Genomic DNA, 17,868 nt, shown 5'->3' on the forward strand with positions numbered 1-17,868 from the left:
GTCTAATTTAGATTTTTTCGTATCGCGCCGATGGAACTGACTTACATAATTTCGCTTATCGCCGACGGTTTTTCGAGGTTCTTGTTTACTAATTTTATCGTCAGTTCCCATGTCTCAATCCTATCTTTCGATTTTCTCGAAATTATGAGGGTATATATATGTAAATAAGTACAAGATTTTTTTGTATTACATGTTTATTTATTTATTTATATTTTGTTGAAAACTTAGTATTTATTTTTTAAATGAAACGAAGCAAAGCAATCTCCGAGGTGAAGCGCATTCTCTGTCTACATATTTCAGATTCATCCGAAGATATTGCCTCATTTTCCTTTTCTGAAGACGTAATGTCTTCTAGTTCCTCACAATCTTGAAATTCAGATGGAACATCAGACAAGATGTCCACACACTCATCACGTATAATTGTATCTTCTTTTTCGTTTGCCATTGTTGAAGGGCACAGGTTTATATAAAAACACAAAGTTGCTACGTCTGTAATTTACTGTTAGTTATAGAACACGCAATATTCTTTCGTTCTCCAGTTTTGAATTTGAATTGAATTCTCCACATGCAGCCATTGGTGCTTGAGCAATAATTTCCGAATAGCACCAAGATGGAGCTACCGGCACTTACCCGATATTTTTCGCATGGCACCAAGGTGGAACCACCAGACGTCATAGTGTTAATATTAAATTCATTTCAATTAATGACGAGAATGTGGCTCAAGAGGACAACTATTAGACTATTGAATTATTATAAGGTTCACTAGAAACTTTCGAGAATGGCTCTTAGTCGTATTTTAATTTTGCCATGTTGTCACTCAAATTGCTTTTATGGCGATGAGTGTAAGGGTATAGATTTAAAAAACTGAAACGAAGTAACATTTCGTAAATAACATTCCCACATTGACACGCGTACGCGAATAGGATTATTTTATATTTTATGCATTTTTAATATTAAACTCGAAATATAAATTATACACATTTTCTCTTTTCTAAAATTCAATTGAAATTATAATTCTAGTTTAATAAAATCAAATTTTACGTTAAAATCGATTGATAAATGTTATACATTTTTTCTTTTCTAAAATTCAATTAAATTCATAATTTTATTTTAATAAAATCGAATTCTATATTAAAATCATATATCTATGAAATGTACAAGAAATATAATATTTCTTTCAGAGAAAATAATATTTCTTTAGATCAGTATTCAGAATATTTCATCTATTTTGTTAATTAATCTTTTATTTTTTTTAAGTTTAATTAAATTAAATTCAGAATTTTATCGTTCGTATAATTAATATACATGTATGCATATTCTTTTTTCTTTCCTTATTTTTTTTCAGCTAGTTACAGATCGTGGAATTGCGAACACGGGAAGGAATAATTAATAAATAAGATTATCTTAACATTTAAACAATGTACGATATAGGTATAGTATAATTAATTAATATTAATTAAAACAATAGGATATTTTTAGCAACGTTATAAAAATCATATACATGTACTACCATATACTATTGATTAATAGATACACTATCGATTTAAAATTGAAACGCACAAAAAACTTTCTTCGCTGTCATTTCTATTTATTCTTATTTACTCTCATTAATTATCCTTTATATATCTCGGGTGGGATCCATGGGATGGGTGAGGGCCTCTGTGCGGGTTGCTGTCTTAACATCATGTAGAGCTGTTTCTATTTTTTTTATTTTTCTGTGGCTCTCTTTTCTATATCATACTCTTCTTTTGTTATTATATTTTTTTAATATTCATTTATGTTATTTCTTTTTAATTATGTTTTTAATTATGTCATTAATATACTCTTATTAATTATGATTTATATCCTCGGGTGGGACACATGGGATGGGCTCATGGGTGTGGGTCTCTGTGCGGGCTGCTGTTTCAGCATTGTATAGAACTGCTTCTCTTTTTTCTCTTTCTGCGGCTCTCATTTCTTTTTCCGGCTCTTTTCTATCTCATATTCTTCTTTTTTAATTATGTTTTCAATTATTTTATTAATATGTTATTTCTTTTAATTATGTTTTTTTGGAAAAGAAATGTTTTGTGGAAAAGAAGATTATGAAGAAAAGAAAGGAATATCGGAAGGTGCGATGGAGCTGATAACGAAGATTGGACATCTCGGAGATCCCTGCATTTTGTTAAAATCAGAGTGGGATAATGCAGCTATATGTTCCCTATCGAAAGAAGGAGACCCGTATCTTCTTCGGGATTATTGCTTTTATATAGTAGCGTACAACAATCGACTTATCAGCTTCGGGCATAGTTGCGATGTCGTTCAGAAACTGGAAAGTAGAAAGAAAATTATTAGTATCATCGTTGTAATAAGAATGCGTTGAAAATATTTTAAATGTTTGGTGTAAAAATATGTATATGTAATGTTTAAAGAAACAGACTATTGTTTATTTAAAAAAAGTAATATATAAATAGTTCTTGCACATCATCTAGCGAGAACGTCGACGCAGTAGTCGTAGGAGTCTTCGTTGTTCGCAGTTTCTCTCCACCCTTTTTTGCAATTAAACTGTGTCGCTGCGATCCCCTTTTGCAATTAGACTGTAGTCGCTGCGATCCCCTTCTGCAATTCCCTTCTGCAACTAGATTGTAGTCGCTGGTCCATCCCCTTTTACAACTAGATTGTAATTGCTGGTCGCTCCTCTTTTACAACTAGACTGTAGTCGCTGGTCGTTCGCCTTTTACAATTAGACTGTAGTCGCTGGTCCCCCCTTCTACAAATAGACTGTAGTCGCAAGGGCTTCTCTCTTTTGCATCTAACTTGTAGTCATTGGGATCACGTACACATTCGGAGTTTCTCGTTGTTGTAAATTGTGGAGCAAGTAATTTCGACTTTTACTTATCGGTAGCGAAATCCGCATGTTTCGCTTAAATTATACGATAATTGTTTGTTAATCCACGTATTTAATCTGCGTAAATACATTATATTCTTGTTATATTCTTTATTCTGCTTCGATAAAATACGACATCTAAGAAATTGAAAGAGTTTACAACTTTTCATATTTTGACGATAAGCGTATACGCACGAGAATTCTTCTAAACTGCAGAAATAATGTGAAAAGTCACGAAAGCCTTTTAAAACAGTATTCTGAACGTAAGCAGAGCAGTGTGATGTATCGATTGATAACATTCACCAAACTCTTGTGGAAGTACTTTCATATTTTTTATTATTTTTATTTATTGATAATGAAAGTACATGCAGGGACAGCGTAACGCAATTGCTTATAGCCCTTGACGACAGGAAAACGCGCGAGAACGTCTCATGCAAGGGGGTGCGTGCACGCGTGACGCGTGCACAGTACGCGCCTAGCGACTAGATGCTGTAGGTGAGCCCGCAGTAGAAAACACTTCATCGCCAGGACTTTATCATCCGTAGTCGTCTAGATAAATTCATCGCAGCCGTTATTATCAGTTCGTTGCAGTCAGTCGTTAAGATCACTTCGTTGCAGTCAGTCGCTAAGCACAGTTCTTTATAATTAATAGTTAAGATACTTGAGACTTATAATTTTGTTGTTCACCGTAAATTTCCATAACCAAATAAATCAATTCGTAAAAGAGAAGAAAAGGGTTTTGAATACCGAGCATTGCTTCGCCCTATTTTTCCTCAGATATCGTTAACAAGAGGGAACCAATTCAAGGGTCAGTAGTAGGAACCCACGAAAGAAATATAGACGTGAGGAATGATATTCGGAGCCTCTCTCATCATTTCATCGAATAACTAAGTTAAAGAAAATCTTTCTCGGCGCATTTTGACTTTTCTATTGTGAAGGAAAAAGAGGAAAAAAGAGCCTCGCTCTCGTATAAGATCCCAAAAGGGTTGATCGAAAAAGAGCCGCCTGATTATGTTGGTGTAATTGGGAGGCTGCAGGCACTTCGGTTAATCTACAGCCTTTCAAGACCCAACTGTTGACGTCACAATATAAATAAGTAGCATTACCTGATATCGATAAAACAGAAGTCTATCCTAACAACGGTTGCTAAAAATACTACATTTAGTAAAGTATAGTAAAGTAATTGAATTGAAATCTTGATAACATATCCGTCGAATATATGCCTGACGATATACAAACAGAAATTATCTATCTGCGGTCGGTAAAATTTTCAGTGATGATATCTAATTTACAGTTTCACTAAAAAATTAAAATTATTTCGGTAAATCTGAGATTATACTTTTCTTTATTATCTCGGTTATTTGTAATTAAAATGGTAAAGAAGCATTCATCATTTATGGAATTATTACTTTTCATTTTCTTAAATATTATATATATATAACCCAATTTTTTGTGGAAATTTTTTCGTCAGTTATTCCATTCCGTTTTAATTATACAATTATTCACACTCCTTTCTTAAAATAATTCAACGTTTTTTGACGTTTTAAAGTTGACGATGTAAAGAAATTTTTCATTGTATCAAGATTCAATGAAGAAATTAGACATTTCAATACTTCCTTCACTTACAGCGCAGATAAATAAGCTCATACAATAATACCTTATTGAATGCTTTTCTATTCATCAAGAATGTATTATAAAAAAATTTCTGATTACGTTAGCAACTCTTCAATTCGAACGTCCGATCATTCTTCATCGTCTCGAAAGTCATACTAACCGGATTTCTAGAAAAACAAAATTTAAAAAACGAATAATATAACAATCCTGAGCACAGTTTGAAAAACTGCCTCTATTCTATAGCTTATGTTAATGCACCCATTACGGTCATATAACTAAAAAAGTAGAAAGACATGCAAAATAAAAGACAAGAAAATAAATTTTGTAAAAGTTGCGAAATATTGTCGAAAGAAATCTGACTCGCCGCTCGATTGATTACGTCTATTTATGAATATTCAATAATGCGCGTCTACTTGCGGTCTCTTCATATAGTTATTGTGAAATGTAGAAGGAGAAAGTGAACGAGGCAACCTTGACAACAAGAAATGATACGATACTATTTAAAAATAGAATAAACCAATAACTGAGAAGAAATGAATGTCATTCAAGAAATAATAAAGTCTTATTCCCACATATCTATTATAAATATCTCAACAAAATTTATCTGATCTAATAATAATAATAAAAAAAATAGTTTATGAATATTTCCATCTGATTTGAATGAACAAAGTTCATTTTTAAAAGATGAGATTGATTTCTATGTAGCACTACGATGGTTATTCAGTTTCGCACCGTTTACGTAGAATCGAATTTAACCATTTCGAGCGGTATAATCTGATTAATCATCAAAATTATTTTCCTTTCCGTGCACGTTCTTATCATCCTCACGGATAGTTCGAGAAAAACTGTCATTTTAGTCAATTTGCATATTTAAAGCTAATAATAATAAGATAACCGAGTTTTTCTAGGATAATTACCGATACACAATAACGAAACGTGAATATCGCAATTTTTTTATCTTTATGCTTTAATTACATTCTTACAGATTTAAATTGACTTAATGCTTTTTATCATGTATCTTCCTCACGAGTTTTCCTAGATCCATAGAAGACATCGCGTTATTCCATTAATTTCTGGGAACACGGCAATATAAACAATTAATTTTGCAGGAAAATCGACGAATTTCGAGCCTAGCGCCTAGTGTAATGTCATTGTAACTAGTGAATCCATGACATTGTACCAAAATTCTTAATGATTTACGCCATCATGAGAACAGGTATAATTCTTGACCAATTTTGATGATCACGTTCTCATCTTCAAAACGAGTTTACTGCATATTTTTTTCGAATTTTGGAAAGAACTTTTCGTTTATGCATAAATTATCCTCGAATAAAAATAACATACTTTACACGATTTTTTTCAAAGATAATTTTTTGAAAATTCAATACATTGGATTAAATCTTCATCATTAAAATGACATTTTTTCAATTGTTCAAGAATTACTTCTGTCTTCATTGACGACGTAAATGCTGTTTTCGACATTTTTCGAAGAAAAAATTTATTACTGTGATATTTGTAGTTCTTCATTATATTTATAGATTAAAAATATAGAGATTATGTAAGCAATCTGTAGCACATTTGCTAGCATTTAGATTAGTAATACAAGAAACGTTCGATTCTAACGAAACGTTCTATTCCCTCCACTAATAACTGACGAAAATTTCGCGGTGATCCGTGATACAGCAACGGTATAATTTTTATAGAAATTAGATATGAATATAAGTATGTATATTTGTTGATTACTTTTCAGAATTAATGAACATATATATCATATATTAGTGAGCATATACATTATATATTATTTTTAATAAGGATCAAAACTCAAGTTTTTTCCACATTATCTGCGAGATTTTTCTCCCAGTGTTATTTCGTTATGGTTTCTTCTGTGGGAGTTCACTTTATATTATTTCAGTTACTACTACTATTACTATAGTAATAATAAGTAGAAAAATATTATAAATAGAAGAATATATCTATATTGAATACATCATGACACATATGATGACGATAATTTACGATACATAAAAGAGGAGGAAGTGTTTCATTTTACGTGGTGTCTTTATAATTTAAAATAAGAATCGTAAAAAACTACAAAAGGATCTCATTATTTCATAAGATTCTATATAATAAATGATCAATGGATAAAGACATTGAAATTCATACTTATTTCTAAATTTTTATAAATTAATTTTCTTAAGGATTAGTAAAAATTTAAAAATGCACTCTTCTAGATTTTCTAGTACCTACTCAATTTTTCATATCAATTAAACATTTGTCTCCATTCACACAATTAAAGCAGAAGTATGTATGAAAACAAAAAGTGAATAAATAGTGGATTTATAAGATATGCGTCATTCCAATAAAAAATTTATTTACAACCGGCTTATAACGTAATGTTTAGTCATCGCATTTTTTGTATTAATAAGAAGTGGGGACGGAATCAAATTTCGTTGCTATCTACGATCTTTCTTGACTGTTCTTGTGCAATCAAAAGAGAAATACTAGATGTAAGCGGTAATCACGTGAGCGAAGTCAGATTTATGCTTTCTTTAAATATTCCTCGCTTTTTTATTCCGTTCTCAGTTCTTGTAAGGACAGAAGTGTAGTAAGAGCCGTTGCGCGGTGCTATCAAATTATTTGCAAATCTCAGCAAATTTTATTAGTGATATTAGATTATTTTCACTACATTTAAGTTGGTTATATATATTCCTATTGATACAATTCATCATGTATTCCATTGTAATATTAATTATTATTCTAACAATTTTATTTGGACTATACTATGGAATAGCAGAATATTTTTTAAATAAATTACGTATGTTTAATATGATCAACGGAATTCCTGGACCAAAAGCATTTCCAATAATTGGAAATCATCTGTTTACTGGCGACACAACAGGTAAATTTGTATCATAAATTTTTTATATTTAAGTATTTCATCCAATATTTATTTATAATTTCTATTCTAGCTCTATTCAAACAAATACTAAATCTTGGTAATAATTGTCAATTATCATATATGGACGTATTTGTTAATCATTCTATCGCATTAATGGAAAAATTAGAAACTTTTGTTGGAGAAGAATTAGAAGTTTTTAATTATGTCCTTCGCTATACTTTGGATATAATATATGGTATTTTAATTTAAAAGTTTTTTAATGTTTAAAAAATTTATGTACATTTGTTTGAATTTACTATAACTTTGTTGAACTTTTTAGTGGAAGATGCCACGCTGGATACGCAAATAAATTCGCTGACAAATCCGGATTGTAAATTAGCTGAATCAATAAAATGGTAGTAATAAAGATACTTTTATTTTTGTAATATATTATATATACTTCTAACATTTTTTGTGTGCACTTTCAGTTTGATGGATATAGCAATACAAAGGGTCTGTAAATTATGGTTACATCCGAACATAATTTTTTATAACACTGCTAGAGGAAAGAAATTTCATGCCAGCTTGGCTTACCTGGATAATGTAACAAACAAGGTATCATTAACGTAAATATTTTTTAAATTGCATTACTGCTTTTCAAAATTAAAATATTTTAATATAATATTTTCTATACATATTGATATTTTTTGTTCTTAAAGATAATCAAAGAAAAAATGGAATCTATGTTAAGAAGTAAAATTAATCGAGAATTGATAGCGGAAAAAGTAAGTAAAAATAAGCAATATACCTATAATAAAATTTAATTTTCAATCTTGTCATTTGTTAATGATAGATTTTTGTTTATTTTTCAAGGACAAAAACGGAAGACACTTTCCGATTTTTTATTCGAGTTATCGCACGAAGGAAAAGTATGTACGGAGGAAGATACCCGTGATAAAATGAATACAATAATGGTAGCTGTAAGTCGTATTTATTATTTTTAATTGCAATAAAAATTGTTTTATTAATAAAAATTGAGGAAAACTATATATTACTTTCAGGGAAGCGAAACTTCAGCCACAACCATTAGCTATATCCTCTTAATGTTTGCTACATTCACGGAAATTCAAGTACATATACATAATATTTTCTTAATAATTTGTCATTACGTATCCGACGTAAATTATATTCATATTAACTTCTTATCATGTCTTTCAAATCTTCGATCACAAAGGACAAAGTATATGTGGAAGTAAATCGAATTTACTGCTCAGACGATCCAAAATGTGTTCCGATGACATATAATGACATTAAAAGTATGAAACTTTTGGAACGTGTGATCAAGGAAACGTTACGTCTATTTCCTCCAGGTCCTCCCTGTCATCGCTCGGAAAGTAACGCAAGATATAAAAGGTACCTCTGCATTCAAAATAATTTTATATATATCTTTTCATTATTTTACGTTTTATATTTCATTATTAATAATATGAACGTATTATATAGTACTAATATTTATTTATTAATTATATAAAGTTACTAAAAATTGGACTATACCGAAAGGATGTTCAGTAGTATTTTTCATCTATAAACTACATAGAAGCGCAAAATATTGGTCACAGCCATTAGTATTTGATCCCGATAGGTTCCTACTGGGAAAGAATTGTTCTACATATTTCTTTCCATTTAGTTACAGTCGAAGAAATTGCATAGGGAATTATATACTCCTATAGATTATTTGATAGTATATTCCAAAAAATTCTAAAATAAAATGCATTTACAATTGATTTAATTTTTTTAGATCAACATTTCGCTATGCTAGAGATGGCAACAGTAATTGTTACACTGATAAAAAGATCAGATTATTGAACGATTTCAATATTAGTTAGTAATACTTTCAAACTGATTGTTGAAAAATTTTAAAGTAGTTATCATTGAGGAAAATTTCACCGACCACTTCAGAAACATAACCTCATTGGATAACATTAACTTAATCAATGTTGTTCAAATTAGTTAACTTACTCAATGTTTCTCAAATTAGTTACTCAATGTTTTTCAAATTAGAGAAACTCTTTATCCATTGACCATTTATTATATAAAATCGTATAAAATAATGGGATTCTTTTGTAGTTTTTGTACAATTCTTATTTTATACGGTTAATAATTTATATCTGGTACAGATTATCTACAGTTATCCACAGGATTCGTTATGTTTATATATTAATTATCTATATATTATATTTATATAAATTAAACATTAGATGACTTGCCGGCTTTAACATAACGTACATTTTTATCAGAATTTCTTCTATTGCTACTGGTCGTTTTTTAATGATAAATCCTTTTAACAAAATAGCAATTATTACCTTTATTTCTAGCATTGCGAATTTTTTATCTAAGAATGTAAAATCAATAGTAAATGCATTTTCTGAAATACATTTGAATTTATGGAATACAATTTGAATATTATTTAAAAGCAATCGTAAGGAATAAATATAGCCACTAGGTCGAATGTCAGTCCACGTGCAGAGATTAGGCGAGCACCTTACACCGGATGTAGATCGTTGGCTCTAAAAAACGTACAAGTGGATAGCAAAAAGCGACAATGTGAGAGTGAAAGAGCGAAAAAAATGATTATCTATATAGAACACTAGGCATGATAACAGAGAGTAGAACATGTACATAATGTATAATTAATGAGTGAATTTTATTCTTCTTAATATTGTTAAATACGATGAAAAGGCATTACTTGTATAGTTTCTATTTAATTGTTATAACATATCTTTCATTAAATGCCTAAAGAAAATATTAGTTTAACAAAATGGTCATTTTAGCATTTAAAAAATCTCATCTTCTATTTATTCTTTATTTTCTAAAGGCTCTTTAGCGGGATCATTTGAAAACAATCTCGTGTATAAATAAAATATTCCTGCAAGAATTTATACAACTCCATATAAATCTAATATTTTAATTGATATTCATGAATAATATTAACAAATGTCTGCTAAGGATGTGAGAAAAAAGAGAGGAGAGAGAGAGAGAGAGAGAGAGAGAGAGAAAGAGAGAGAGAGAGAGAGAGAGAGAAAGAGAGAGAGAGAGAGAGAGAGAGAGAGAGAGAGAGAGAGAGAGAGAGAGAGAGAGAGAGAGAGAGAAAGGATGATATGAAATAGAATGAGAAGAGAAAAGGAAAGATATGTATATAGGATTAGAATACCAAAATTTAAATCATGTAGTTTTTTCATGAACTTCCGTTGGTATGACGCAACTATTACATGTGCAGCCTTGGCCGAATCAGATAAAAAAATGTTTTTTATTTGCATATTTGATAATTTATGCATTCTCTCTCTTTCTTTTTTTCTCTAATATAGGAAGAGGCCGCCAGAGTAAAGAGGGAAATAATCAATATAAGCTTATATAGACGCATCGTAGAGACAACGTTTCTCGTTTGTTTTGTAGTCCATATTTTGTCTTAGCGCTGAAATAATACACATTACGAGCGAAATGCAATGAATATCCCTAATTGTTTGATGGATAAGATTATATTTAAAACTGAATCAAAAAACTGAAATTTATGAATTCACTCTTCACTCAATCACTTTTCCGTCGCGTGTGTTGAATAATGTCACTCGATTTGTCTGATTGAACGGCCTATGAATAATTACTTTATTTCATACTAGAAGTATTTTATCATTATACTTTATAATTTGTAGATGGGAATTTTTAAACATAATAGATTAGCTATCATGTCTAGTTTCATCGCATGATAAAACTCTACATGTGCCAGTTGAGTATTCTGATTTATGAGAAAGAGACAGAGAGAGAGGGAGAGAGGAAGAGGGGAACAGAGAGAATGTATTAAAATATTAATTTATTAGAATTTTGAAATAAGCAATGAGAATGATCTTCGAGGGATTTACTAATCATTCATTATATCAAATTATATGAAATAATTAATGGACAGTTTTTGTACAGTTTTTATTTTATACAGATAATAATTTGTTTCTGCTACATATTCTATACTATATTTCATAGAATTCGTTATGTATATACATTAATTATGTATGTATTGTATATATGTTATATGTTTTAATTAATTTCTATTTTCAAATTTTAATCCAATTGGTTTTGAAGGTTTTAATGTGAGGCTCATCTTTAAACCTGTTTCTGCAATTCCTATTGGATAATCTAGTTTAATTCTAAATCTTTTTATCAGTGTAGCGATTACTGTTGCCATCTCTAGCATAGCGAAATGTTGATCTAAAAAAATTAAATCAATTGTAAATGCATTTTATTTTAGAATTTTTTGGAATATACTATCAAATAATCTATAGGAGTATGTAATTACCTATGCAATTTCTTCGACCGTAACTAAATGGAAAGAAATATGTAGAACAATTCTTTCCCGGTAGGAACCTATCGGGATCAAATACTAATGGCTGTGGCCAATATTTTGCGCTTCTATGTAGTTTATAGATGAAAAATACTACTGAACATCCTTTCGGTATAGTCCAATTTTTAGTAACTTTATATAATTAATAAATAAATATTAGTACTATATAATACGTTCATATTATTAATAATGAAATATAAAACGTAAAATAATGAAAAGATATATATAAAATCATTTTGAATGCATAGGTACCTTTTATATCTTGCGTTACTTTCCGAGCGATGACAGGACCTGGAGGAAATAGACGTAACGTTTCCTTGATTACACGTTCCAAAAGTTTCATACTTTTAATGTCATTATATGTCATCGGAACACATTTTGGATCGTCCGAGCAGTAAATTCGATTTACTTCTACATATACTTTGTCCTTTGTGATTGAAGATTTGGAAGACATGATAAGAAGTTAATATGAATATAATTTACATCGGATGTATAATGACAAATTATTAAGAAAATGTATTATACACGTACTTGAATATCCGGAAATGTAACAAGCATCAAAAGTACAAAGTACAACTAATGAAGTTTCGCTTCCCTGAAATCAATATACAGATTTTTTTAATTTTCTTTAATAAATAAAATATTGCAGCTAAATAATAAATACAACTTACAGCTATAACCATCTTATTGATTTGATTGGAGACATCTTGCTCCGAATATTTTCCCCATTCGTGCGACAATTCAAATAAAGTCTAGAAGTGTCCTTGACATTGGTTCTTGAAAAATGAACAAGAATCACATTAATATTATTAATAAATGAAAAGATTGAAAACTAAATTTTATTAAACGTATATTTCATATTTTTACCTACATTTTCCTCTGTCAATTCCCGATTAATTTTACTTTTTAATATAAATTACTTTTTTTTTTTAATTATCATTAGGAATAAGAAACAACAATATATATATAAAATATAATATTAAAATTTTGAAATTTTGAAAAGTAAGATACAATTTAAAAAATGTTTCTTCTAATTATACTTTGTTTGTAAAGTTATTCAGATAAAACATACACGCCTGATATTTCTTTTCTATAGCAGTGTTATAAAAAATTATGTTCGGATGTAATCATAATTTGAAGATCCTCTGTGCAGCTATATCCGTTCCACTGAAAAAGTAGACGAAAAACATACAATACATTACGAAAATAAAAGTTTCATTATTATTACCATTCTATTAATTCAGCTAATTTGCAATCTGGATTTGTCAGCGAATTTATTTTCGTACCCATCATGCCGTCTTCCAATAAAAAGTTTAATAACATTATAATAAACTTTAAACAAAAACATCAATTTTATACACGTATAAAAATTCTAAATTCTACCACATATTATATCCAATGTACAGCGAAAAATATAATGGAAAATATCTAATTCTTCTCCAACTGAAGTTTTCAATTTTTTCATTAAAACGATAGAATAATTAATGAATACATCTATATGAGATTTTGTATGTTTTAAAAGAAAGACGTCATTTAAAATTTTTCGATGACGATTCCACAATGCTGCTTAAAATCAAAAGGAAAGCGATATTTTAATTTACATACTTTACTTATTTTATTCGTTTAGACATACATATAATATATTTATTTGTATGTGCATATAAAAGAGCAAAAATTTTTACTGTTCAATTTTCTAAAATGTAATATATATATATATATATATATATATATATATATATATATATATATTTATGTATTAATAAACAATGTAGAAAATATACTTCATCTGGAGCAGTTAACAAACCTGGAGCCCACAAAAGGTTTAAATGTTTCATATTCCTCGCTCTTATCAGTAATATTTGGATTATAGCGAGTGGCGGTGTTATCGGACTATTTATAGTAATAAAGGGCATTAAAATGTGTGTTGATGCGGTTATCCGAAAATACGTGCTCCACTCAGTGTATGGTTGGAATTTGCACCTGCTAGGTGCAATCTGGAGTTCATTGACATATCTGCTTTTATACTCGGGACGACAACGACCACCAAGGAGCTACAAAGACAAGGTCAGGAATGACAATGAAACCAGTGTAAGTGTCGAATGTGAACTACCAATGCTAGCAGAAGGAAGTGATGCGAATCCGACCCCTACCGCAAGGATATCGATAAAATATCCTATCCTTGAAAAAATAATTGCAGCACGTGGTACTAAGTCACCGGAGCACGCGAACTCCGAGCGATTTACTTAAGGGGGGAGGTGTCACGTTTTCGTGTGTAGGTCAACCAGAAATTATGAAAGACACTTTAAAGAAGAGAAGCCCTTATAGGCACGAATATGTGTGCTTGTAGAGTGATACTATTTTTCATTTGTTTCTCCTCTATTTTTCCCTTAAGAATAATCATTTGCAGCTTGTAGTTAATAAATAATTTAGAATTATCTATAAGACATGTAGTAACGAAATACGAGAAGACATAGGGAGGACAAAAAATACGTGCAGGAATGCAGATGCGTTATAGCTCTTTCATCCTTGGCAACGGAGCGCGCTCAAGAGCCACACGTGCAAAAATAAAACTGACCAAGGAAGTACATGCAGAGACAGCGTAACGTAATTGCTTATAGTCCTTGACGACAAGAAAACGTGCGAAAACAACTTATGCAAGAGGGCGCGTGCACGCATGGCGCGTGCACAGTACGCGCCTAGCAACTAAACGCTGCAAGCGAGCCTGCAGCAGAAAACACTTCATCGCCAGGACTTTATCATCCGCAGTCGTGTAGATAAATTCATCGCACCCGTTATCATGAGTTTATTACAGTCAGTCGTTAAGATCACTTCGTTGCACTCAGTCGCTAAGCACAGTTCTTTACAATTAGCAGATTATATATTTAAGGCTTATAATCTTGTTATACATTGTAAATTTCCATCACCGATTTTATACCAAATAAATCAATTCGTAAAAGAGAAGAAAAGGGTTTTGAATACCGAGCATTGCTTCGCCCTATTTTTCCTCAGATATCGTTAACAAGAGGGAACCAATTCAAGGGTCAGTAGTAGGAACCCACGAAAGAAATATAGACGTGAGGAATGATATTCGGAGCCTCTCTCATCATTTCATCGAATAACTAAGTTAAAGAAAATCTTTCTCGGCGCATTTTGACTTTTCTATTGTGAAGGAAAAAAAGGAAAAAAGAGCCTCGCTCTCGTATAAGATCCCAAAAGGGTTGATCGAAAAAGAGCCGCCTGATTATGTTGGTGTAATTGGGAGGCTGCAGGCACTTCGGTTAATCTACAGCCTTTCAAGACCCAACTGTTGACGTCACAATATAAATAAGTAGCATTACCTGATATCGATAAAACAGAAGTCTATCCTAACAACGGTTGCTAAAAATACTACATTTAGTAAAGTATAGTAAAGTAATTGAATTGAAATCTTGATAACATATCCGTCGAATATATGCCTGACGATATACAAACAGAAATTATCTATCTGCGGTCGGTAAAATTTTCAGTGATGATATCTAATTTACAGTTTCACTAAAAAATTAAAATTATTTCGGTAAATCTGAGATTATACTTTTCTTTATTATCTCGGTTATTTGTAATTAAAATGGTAAAGAAGCATTCATCATTTATGGAATTATTACTTTTCATTTTCTTTAATATTCTATATATATAACCCAATTTTTTGTGGAAATTTTTTCGTCAGTTATTCTATTCCGTTTTAATTATACAATTATTCACACTCCTTTCTTAAAATAATTCAACGTTTTTTGACGTTTTAAAGTTGACGATGTAAAGAAATTTTTCATTGTATCAAGATTCAATGAAGAAATTAGACATTTCAATACTTCCTTCACTTACAGCGCAGATAAATAAGCTCATACAATAATACCTTATTGAATGCTTTTCTATTCATCAAGAATGTATTATAAAAAAATTTCTGATTACGTTAGCAACTCTTCAATTCGAACGTCCGATCATTCTTCATCGTCTCGAAAGTCATACTAACCGGATTTCTAGAAAAACAAAATTTAAAAAACGAATAATATAACAATCCTGAGCACAGTTTGAAAAACTGCCTCTATTCTATAGCTTATGTTAATGCACCCATTACGGTCATATAACTAAAAAAGTAGAAAGCATGCAAAATAAAAGACAAGAAAATAAATTTTGTAAAAGTTGCGAAATATTGTCGAAAGAAATCTGACTCGTCGCTCGATTGATTACGTCTATTTATGAATATTCAATAATGCGCGTCTACTTGCGGTCTCTTCATATAGTTATTGTGAAATGTAGAAGGAGAAAGTGAACGAGGCAACCTTGACAACAAGAAATGATACGATACTATTTAAAAATAGAATAAACCAATAACTGAGAAGAAATGAATGTCATTCAAGAAATAATAAAGTCTTATTCCCACATATCTATTATAAATATCTCAACAAAATTTATCTGATCTAATAATAATAATAAAAAAAATAGTTTATGAATATTTCCATCTGATTTGAATGAACAAAGTTCATTTTTAAAAGATGAGATTGATTTCTATGTAGCACTACGATGGTTATTCAGTTTCGCACCGTTTACGTAGAATCGAATTTAACCATTTCGAGCGGTATAATCTGATTAATCATCAAAATTATTTTCCTTTCCGTGCACGTTCTTATCATCCTCACGGATAGTTCGAGAAAAACTGTCATTTTAGTCAATTTGCATATTTAAAGCTAATAATAATAAGATAACCGAGTTTTTCTAGGATAATTACCGATACACAATAACGAAACGTGAATATCGCAATTTTTTTATCTTTATGCTTTAATTACATTCTTACAGATTTAAATTGACTTAATGCTTTTTATCATGTATCTTCCTCACGAGTTTTCCTAGATCCATAGAAGACATCGCGTTATTCCATTAATTTCTGGGAACACGGCAATATAAACAATTAATTTTGCAGGAAAATCGACGAATTTCGAGCCTAGCGCCTAGTGTAAAATCATCGTAACCAGTCTTTAACTCTGTCGCTTAGCATGAGAACCTCTGCGCAATTGAGAGTCATAGCTGGCCATGGTGTGAGAAAAGCAACGTAAGGTATTCTGATAGTTGGGAACGTATAACGTAACAAATCTTTTTGTTAATATAAACGATAATACTTTATGTTTAATTTGAAGTAACACATGATCTTATTCAAATTAATAAATATGAGATATTCCGATTTTGAATATTTAATTTTACGTTAAGTAAGAAAATATGCTTGCAAATGTACTATAGCTATCATTTCAGAATATATACTTATCAAAATTTAAATTCATTAGGTGACATTTAAATCGATAAATTTTTTGATTAACTACTTTTTTATACTGTTAATTAATTAATAGTATGAATAGTTTTATTTCGTATGAAATTATTCGTATTTATTCTATTTAGATTAAAAGATTCTATTAATATTAAGATAAGATTTATAAAGAAAAGATCGCATCACCACCACAAAATAAGAAGGAAGGAATAATTGATACTTATGTTCATATTAAACTTGAAATCATCGAAAGATTGATTTTACCTTTGTAACCTGTCATTATTCGCCTTACGAAATGTTTGATATCAGAAGAACATCATATTGAACATTTACAATAATAAATACTTTTATTTACAATTCCTAATTGACTATTGTATAGGCAATAATTAATAGTAGTTCAATAGTAGTACAAATATATATACTTATTATAATAATAAACATTGGGTAATGAAAAATTGATTGAATTTGTAAAAGAATATATCTTAATGGAAATTGTAATTTTTTATTTCAAAATTGCCGCCACTTAGCCCCATCTATGCATCTCTGTTTTACATATATCTAATGGAGCGATCATTTTCGCCCGATGCTTCGTATGATATATTTTATATGAAATAATTTTTTAATGATCTAAGTGATTGAAAATATAATAATAATCAAGAAGAGAACGTAGCGTCAAAATAAATTGAAAAAAGCAAAGCATGTATTTTTATTTAAATAGATTCATTTATTTATTAACATTTTTGTTAATGTTATTGTTATGTTCTTGAAAACGAATCAAAAAACATTAATAACTTATGATTATCTTTAACATTTAAAACAGCAACCTTTTTCCT

The 17,868-nt window shown here is 30.0% G+C and overlaps 1 protein-coding gene and 1 long non-coding RNA gene across 10 annotated transcripts; one reads left to right on the forward strand and one right to left on the reverse strand.

Annotated features, from left to right (window-relative positions):
- Positions 1-6,999: 6,999 nt before the first annotated feature.
- On the forward strand, positions 7,000-8,663 carry LOC124954907 (cytochrome P450 4C1-like). 8 transcript variants are annotated; one of them, XR_007102706.1, is made up of 8 exons: positions 7,010-7,376; positions 7,447-7,611; positions 7,696-7,771; positions 7,844-7,970; positions 8,075-8,140; positions 8,229-8,335; positions 8,417-8,485; positions 8,590-8,663. XR_007102706.1 is itself a non-coding variant. In XM_047508545.1 (7 exons), the coding sequence occupies exons 1-6, from the start codon at positions 7,205-7,207 to the stop codon at positions 8,316-8,318; spliced, it is 696 nt and encodes a 231-aa protein (XP_047364501.1). In that variant the 5' UTR covers positions 7,011-7,204; the 3' UTR covers positions 8,319-8,335; positions 8,417-8,564. The 8 variants fall into 8 exon arrangements, 6 of the variants coding, with proteins under 6 accessions (XP_047364503.1, XP_047364504.1, XP_047364501.1 ...); XM_047508545.1 differs by lacking the exon at positions 8,590-8,663 and having other exon boundaries at positions 7,011-7,376; positions 8,417-8,564; XM_047508549.1 differs by lacking the exons at positions 8,417-8,485; positions 8,590-8,663 and having other exon boundaries at positions 7,012-7,216; positions 7,332-7,376; positions 8,229-8,402.
- Positions 8,664-11,737: 3,074 nt separating this feature from the next.
- Positions 11,738-17,141, reverse strand: LOC124954915. Of its 2 annotated transcripts, XR_007102709.1 has the most exons (4): positions 13,547-17,141; positions 12,971-13,040; positions 12,815-12,909; positions 11,738-12,518 (listed from the first exon to the last, which is right to left on the reverse strand). It is a non-coding gene; the product is annotated as an uncharacterized LOC124954915 (long non-coding RNA). The 2 variants fall into 2 exon arrangements; XR_007102708.1 differs by lacking the exon at positions 12,971-13,040.
- Between the last annotated feature and the right edge of the window lie 727 nt (positions 17,142-17,868).

This window comes from Vespa velutina, chromosome 16 (assembly GCF_912470025.1).
Source record: "Vespa velutina chromosome 16, iVesVel2.1, whole genome shotgun sequence".
NCBI lineage: Eukaryota > Metazoa > Arthropoda > Insecta > Hymenoptera > Vespidae > Vespa > Vespa velutina.